This window comes from Echinops telfairi, unplaced genomic scaffold (assembly GCF_000313985.2).
Source record: "Echinops telfairi isolate 266 unplaced genomic scaffold, ASM31398v2 ScPeMD7_3;HRSCAF=10, whole genome shotgun sequence".
NCBI lineage: Eukaryota > Metazoa > Chordata > Mammalia > Afrosoricida > Tenrecidae > Echinops > Echinops telfairi.
In genome coordinates, this window is record NW_022103899.1 from 35,872,632 (window position 1) to 35,880,365 (window position 7,734).

The following is a 7,734-nucleotide window of genomic DNA, read 5'->3' on the forward strand; positions in this document are numbered from 1 at the left end:
AGCAAGGTTGTGTTATTTGCATATCACAGGTTATTGGTAAGCCTTCCTCTATTCTTGATGCTGAATTCTCCGTATAATTCAGCTTCTCTGATGATTTGCTCAGCAAATTGAATAAATATGGTGAGAGGATACAACCCTGAAGCACACCTTTCCTATTTTAAGCCAGGTAGTATTCCCCTGTTCTGTTCACACGGCTGTCTGTTGATCCATGTAGAGGTTGTACATGAGCCTCCTTAAGTGTTGTGAAATTCCTCCATCTTTTTTCAAGCTTTTCATAGGGTGTTATGATCCACAATATTAGATAGGACTATACAGGGTTGCTATGAATCAGAATCAACTGGAAGAGAGTGGGTTCGAGAGTCTATAGCACCTGTGAAGAATGTACGCTTCAGTGCATTCAACTATAAAAGATTAACAAGGGCAACATTAGCCCGAATCAAAGATGAGAAGTGAGGGAGGGACAGGGACACCAAATGAACAGAAATGGGGAACCTGAGGAGGAATTAGAGTACTGGCATGTTGCAGAGATTGCAACTAACATCATGTGTGGTAGATAATCATCTGTCAAATTGAGGATTAAGAGTGTAGGGATAGAGTGTAGCTTGACAATCAGATCAGATCTTAGCCAATGAGGCCTCTGTGTGGGCACTGCCTTCTCCTGAGAATTCTGGGAAATCTGGTACTTCCTCCTTGGAGGAAGGAGACACTTCTCCCTCTCTGCCACTCCCTGGGAGACACTGCAGCTGAAAAGACACATGGAAATACTCTGGTGCCCTGAGTAGGAGAAGCCACATGGACCTACCCTGATGCAACCAGACCTCTGCAGCCGGAGAAGCCACGTAGAGACCCCTGCCAGTGCTGAGATGCTTCCAACGCCACCGCATCCCAAGACTTTCTACCCACTGGCTGTGACCCTCTACATTCGGCATCATTGCATGTGTTTCATGAGTCTGAAGAGGACTTTATAAATTGGTATCGGACATATGGGCTAATATCGGACTTATGGACTTGATCTGGACTGGGCTGGGATGTTTTCTCCATGTTCAATTGCTCTTGTATATCAATCTCTTTCTTATACACATATGTGTGTCCATGAATTTGTTTCTCTAGTCTACCCAGACTAACACATCATGGAACAATTTATATATGAATTATTGATGGGAAAATGAATTTGCTATGGAAACTTTGACCGAAAGCACAATAAAATGTAAAAGAGGAAGAAGCTTACAAACAGCCATCTATAGGCGAAGTAAGCAGTCGCTATTCTCTGGAACAAAGAGGTAGGAGGAGAGTCAGGGATGAAAGGAACGCAGGCTACGTGGCCAACTCCCTCCTTTGCTGTGAAACAGAACAGAATGGCGCCCAGCTGCCTTTTCTGAACATTTTGATCAAAAATTCTACAGAGGCATCCTGATCAAGAAAGGAGAAGTGCAGAACAGAATTTAAAATTCGCATGGAGTCCAACCTTTCTGGAGCTATCGGGTGGATGAACCCCAGAAAGTATTACCCTTACATAAGCCTTCAACCTTAGCACAAAACTATCCCAGAAGTCTCTTTAAAATCAAACAATAATTGTGTGTAAATATTAAAAAGTTTCTGTCTTGATTATTATACATTTTAAAGGTCTACCTATAGGAGAACAAATTGGCACCAGCAACCTCAAATATTAGATAGAAAACTGGGGGCAGTGAGTGTATGTGGGAGGATCAACTCAGAGAAGAAAGCATAATTTGAAGAATATGATCAATGTACTGATTGTACATGTAGAAGCTTAAAATGTGTTGCATGGTAAAAAAAAGAAGCTTAAATGACACATTGTTTTGCTGTATATTCTCAATAGCAACAAAAATATTTTTAAATATGTAGGAATTTTGAAAGCTCTTAGGATATTTTACTATTAAACATGGAATTATCTTTAATTTGTTAGATGTTATAACGTCAGAAAAGTTCATTTCTTTGTGTTTTTATGTACAGTATAGAGGGTTTCTGAGACTGAAAATTCGTACAAAAGCAAACAGCCTCATCTTTCTCCCACAGAGCAACTGGTGAGTTTGAACAGCTGAACTTGCAGGTAGCATCCCAGTGCCTAACACAGCAACACCAGAGGTCCTTTATGGATGCTTAAAGCTAGCTACTGAGCCCTGGTGGCACTGTGGTTAGATGCTGGACTCTGATCTGCATGGTCAGCCATTTGAAACCACCAGAGCTCTGCAGGAGAAAGACTGGACTTTCTACCCCTGTCCACAGTGACAGTCTCTGAAACCCACAGGGGGTCACTGCACTGACTCGATGGGAGTGAGTTTGTGTTTTGTTTTTGTATTGGAAAATTAGCTAGTGGACAGCCCCTGTGTGGATTGAGCTTGGGGATCTGAGAGGCAGAGACCACCAAAACCAAAACCCCACAGAATCGCAGCTAAGCAAAATGAGCCATGTGTAAGATAAATGGAGAAAAGGAAACTTTGAAGGAGAGACTTGGAAAGAGAGTTTGAAGACATCCTGAGCCACAGTAACACCCACTATCACTTTTTGTAACCTACATTTGACCTTGACTGCAGCCCTGGTGACACATTGTGCCCCCTTTCCTTGTTGTTGGGGTTAGGTGCTGTTGACTCGGTTTGGGTTTTGACTCCAGAACAGTGAGTTTGGGGACTTTGAGGGACCTATGGAGTCATGGCTGCAACTGTGGGCTTAAACATAAGCACAATTGTCAGGATGACTCAGGACCAAGCAGAAGATCTGATGTCTGTGACCCACAGAGCTGTGGCTGTGCCGCTGAATAAGCTTTGGACAGGCTTTGTGAAAGGTTTGTTGAGTAAGCCTGCAGCCAAGGTTGGCAGTTCAAACCCACCAACCACTCCACAGGAAAACCCTGTGGCCATCTGCTCCCATACAAATTTATAGCCTTGGAAACCCTGTGAGTCAGAACCGATTCTGTGGCAGTGGGTCTCTATCCCAGAAATGGCATTCTCTAAACATGTTTGGCCTGTCATTAATCTGTCTGCGTTTTAGTCTTATCGAATGCTGTCTCGTATTTAACTTTTCCTCTGGAACAACCAACGTTTCCCCATTAATAGACCTGTGCATTCTTGGCATTTTGAGCAGAGCTGAAGGCTAGAGTGTGGAGGGTGCTGATGTCTTGGAAGAAGAGTGATTCGCATGATGCTCTAGGGGAGAACTCACTCTGCCATTCTAAGCCGCTTCTTTCAAAAACCAACCACAATCATTTTAGGTTGGCAGAAATTGCACACTCCCTTCTGAAGCTGGCACCCTATGACACTCAGACAATGGAGAGCCGCGGGCTCCGTCGCTACATCATGGAAATGCTACCCATCACTGACTGGACGGCGGAGGCAGTGCGGCCGGCACTCATCCTCATTCTAAAGAGATTGGATAGAATGTTCAACAAAATCCATAAGATGCCGACGTTGAGGTGAGGACACCTCCTGGTCAGCTCTTGGTATTGCAAGCCTCAGAGTTGGGGTGGATGTTTGTTGAAATGTTGGCTCAATTTAGAGTTGAATGAATAATTTGAGAGCTTTACATTGGTTCATGTGCAGAGCTAATAAGTTGTACGGGCACAGGAGGGCCAGGTTCTACATAGGGAGGAAATTGCATTTCTTTAAAAATGCATGTGTTCATCTTGAAAAAAACTATTCATGTATTCACTATCATGTTCAGAATATAATAAGTCCCTTTCTTTTTGAAGAAAAGCAGGCTATGTCTTACATATAAAGCAATTCAGGAGAGAGAGAAATGCATTCAGTGTTCAAAATATATTGTATCTTGCATAGTATTTTAGGCACCAATATAGAGAAATGTCAGGCTTTCCTATAATCAACCAAGCAAAGGTGGAGGAAAAAAAATCCTGACTGATAACAAAAAATATATTTCCATCTTTATTTTAATTCATGCCGACAATAACTGAGCCCTGCATCCCTAGTGGCACAGTGGGTTGAACATGGGGCTGCTAACCACAAGATCAGTAGTGGGAACCCACCTGCCACTGCACCAGAATAAAACGAGGCTGGGCCCTCCTGTGGAGATGTCTGGATTCAGGAACCTGAGGGAGCTCTATTTTGTTTTGTAGGGTGGCTCAGAGTCAGACTTGACTCGTTAGCTCTTGGTTTGGCTTGACTTGTGTCCACTTGATCTCCTTTCGGTGCTCTGAGAAATGTCTGTAGCCTTCTACAGACAGACATTTCTGTAACTAGCGACCGGGAGACCTGACCCCAATTTAGAAACAGCTCTAGTGAGCAGATCAATTGATAAATGCTGATCCTCTCACAAACACAGAAATTTAAAGTTAGGGTTAGTGAGAACATTTTCTGTTCTTTAAAACTAAAACTAAAACTAAATCCGTGTTCTCTAATTCTTTCCCAAGAATTTGTAGCACGTGGCGGTCACTTGGTCAGAACTCTTTCAGGTTTTAGCCAGTGCTCTTCTTCATTAGTAGAGCTATCCGGTGCCATTAAAGTTATTGAAAAGAAAAAACAGAAAGAAAGATTTCATTCTGATAAGTGAGGGTTTGTTTTTAGATTCTTGTATGCTATTGTTTTTAATACCTGTACATTATTCCATGGGTATGTATTTCAGAGGCACAGAAATACCTTTAAATATTTCTTTTCTCTTTTAATAATTTCATTGTGATATTTGTGTCTTTGGCACATGCTTAAACAAAGATGTGTAAGAAAGAAGTGGTTCACAAGGATGTGTCAAAATTAGTTATTTTCCTTAATTTGGTAACTACAGGTGTTGAGCAATCCCATAGATTGACCCATTGGTCATACAATTAATAAAGAATATCATACTTCCCCAATAGATTTCTTGATTAAGTGCATAACTTGACCAGTTGTAGACCACATTCTTGGGATGTGTGCTGTAAACTGGGGAGTGGCCTGGTTTCAATTCACCAAGAGCAATGTTCACTGAGCACAGCCTGCAGATTGCTGGGGTGCCTCAGGCTTCGAGGCTGTCAACATTTCCTCTTTTATGAACTCACTTCCATTTCTGTCACTGTAGGCTTTTCTTTGTGGCAGGAAATATAAGCTTACAAACTGTTTCCAGGGCAATATGTGGCAACAGCATTGCTATCACCCAAGGCCATCCTATTGATTTCAGGGATGAAACCTGCAGTGCTGAGATCACAACAGATTGGGTTGATCTTGATAACTGAAAATCCCACATTACCCACTTCAGTTACTTACCTCAGTATGTATATCGCCGTAGAAAGTAGCCAATGAGTACATTTGCAACGAGTCAAGAAAGAATGCCTGATAAAAAAGGACTGTTTTGAATACCTTCTACTGATCATTTTGGCAGGAGTTAAGCCATATATCTAATTAGAATCAGGCCAGTAGAAAATCTGATGGGATCAAGGGTAGTCTACTAACCAGATTTTTAAAATGTAGCCCAGGGTCAGATCAGTTCTGCTGTGAAGAAATAATGAACCCAGCTGTGGTGTTCTAAAAATGACAGTCTTAGGACGCTCTCTCAGGACCTTAAAATGCAACCCATTCATCATCTCTGTTTTTTCTTCAATAGATTTTGTCTCATTAGTCAAGTGGGGCAGGAGTGCCTCTGCTACGTTTTCAGTACCTTCCTCCCCTCCCAGTATGCCCTGTGCTTTTGGAACAACATGGGTAAACTCCACCCCGTGTGTGAAGTACTTTGTTGTCTCAGACCCCCATCCTGTCTTAATGGCGTCGCCATCACTGTCTCACTTGTTTCACACTGTCTCCAGAAGGGGACCAAGCCGCTAATGGCTCCTATATTGTATTCCAGGCGACAGGTTGAGTGGGAGCCTGCCAGCAATTTGATTGAAGGGGTTTGTTTGACACTTCAGAGGCAGCCAATCATATCCTTCCTGCCTCACCTTAGGTCACTGATCAATGTCTGTGTCAATCTGGTGAGTAGCCAAGTGGCAATCTTCTAAAACTTTGCAAAACTTAACTCTGCTATTGACTTCTCTGGATTGAAGATTTACAGGTCAACTACTTTGTGCCCCTACCTACCCGTGAAAACAGATGGCTCAGGTGACACTGAAAATAGTGAGGTACCTTTCAAGGTGGTGCGTGGGGAGATCCAGGGATGGGATTTTGGTGTCCTGCTTCCCATGCACTACTTTGACAAGTCACCTCCTCAAAGCTGCGCTGAGAGTTGAGGGCTGCCAGTTGGAGAGTGGGGTGGCGGAGAAGGCACAATTGGGTTGAAGTCCAAGTAGTCTGGTGGGAGGGGGTGGGAGTGAAAATGCAATGGGATAGCATGCGTTGGCCAGTCTAGCGTTTGAGTGAAGGGGAAACAAACAAACGAAAAAAACCTTTTTATCATTTAAGTAATATCTAGAGTCTGATCCTGACAAGGTTTTGTACAATGTATGGAAACCCTGTTAGAGCATTTCATCGAGCTGGATCTGCTGCTGAACTAGTTGAGCAGGACACCTGTAGTTGGAATGCCTAGTGCAAATAGAGCCGTGCCATCGCCATTGTTGTTCTTGCTCCACCACCCCCCCACCCCACCCCCTACCCCCCACAAAAAAATGTTGGCTGCATTTCTTTGTATCCGCAAGTAAGTATGTCCAAGCTCCTGATTAGAATAGCTCTCTGGATCATCTCTCATTCTTTACATAGTTAGTTACAAACAACGTTCTACAAAACCTTGGCTGAATTCAGTGTCGTGCTTGATCTGACTCCAGACATTACGTGCCTTGGGAAGAAGGCAACGAGAAAGAAAAGATGGAAAGTGACATGCCCAACCTTCAATTTTTTTTATAATGATTATGATTGAATGAGCCTCCCTGACTCCAGTTGCATGAAATTGCCATCGTCAAGGCTGGTCATGTGCTCTGTTTGTATTTCAGGTGATGGGAGTGGTAGGACCTTCCAGTGTTGCTGACGGATTACCCCTTCTTCATCTCAGCCCTTATCTCTCACCACCTCTGCCCTTCAGCACAGCTGTTGTCCGGCTTGTAGCATTGCAGATACAGGTGTGACTGCCTTACCTGTTTGTCACGCTCATTAAGTTGTTGGTGGAGGCGCCAGATTGTGGTGGTCTCTTTTTGCTTTCTGCAAAGGCTGGGCAAAATCTGTGAAAGGAAAGTGTAAACAGCTCCAAACGTCCATAGGTTTGGAGCTTCCGTCCTGAGCTTGGCCCTAAGTCGTGCTTCTGTAATTCTTCTTGAGATCTCAAAAATAGCAGAGTCACCTAATTCTGCCACCATCTCATTCAAACTCGGGGCACCTACCCTTCGATCCCAATGGCTAGTGAAGAGAGGCAGCCCTCTTCAAAGTCTGCTTGTCAGTGATTTTCAGAGAGACTTGCAATAGGAAATCCTTCCCAGTGTTATTACTAGACATTGATTATCTTAACGTTCTGTATTACTAGACATTGATTATCTTAACGTTCTGTATTACTAGACATTAATTATCTTAACGTTCTGTATTACTAGACATTGATTATCTTAACATTGCAGGTTGTATGGTGTGGGTCTCCTATTTATTTTATTTCTTAAAATTAAATTATCATGCCCGATGCAAAAAAGAAAAACTCTTCAGAATGCCAAGTCCCCTGCATATGTCTGTGTGTTGTCTAATTTTAGAAAGCAGTAAATCCACAGGGAGGTCTTTGGACCAATGGGAATTACACAACTGATGTAACTGCCTAACTCATCCACATCCATTATATAACAAGCATGATGATCTGTCCTCCAAAGAATGGGTAGATTCAGTCAAAGTTTGA

General features: G+C 42.9%; 1 protein-coding gene across 1 annotated transcript in view; it reads left to right on the forward strand.

The window, feature by feature from the left end:
- UNC80 (unc-80 homolog, NALCN channel complex subunit) overlaps positions 1 to 7,734 on the forward strand; it is a 270,330-nt gene that overhangs the window by 231,010 nt on the left and 31,586 nt on the right. Inside the window, exons 51-53 of the mRNA XM_045296777.1 lie at positions 3,230 to 3,430; positions 5,782 to 5,905; positions 6,857 to 6,982. Coding sequence (XP_045152712.1) covers positions 3,230 to 3,430; positions 5,782 to 5,905; positions 6,857 to 6,982 — 451 coding nt within the window. The remainder of the gene's footprint in view (positions 1 to 3,229; positions 3,431 to 5,781; positions 5,906 to 6,856; positions 6,983 to 7,734) is intronic.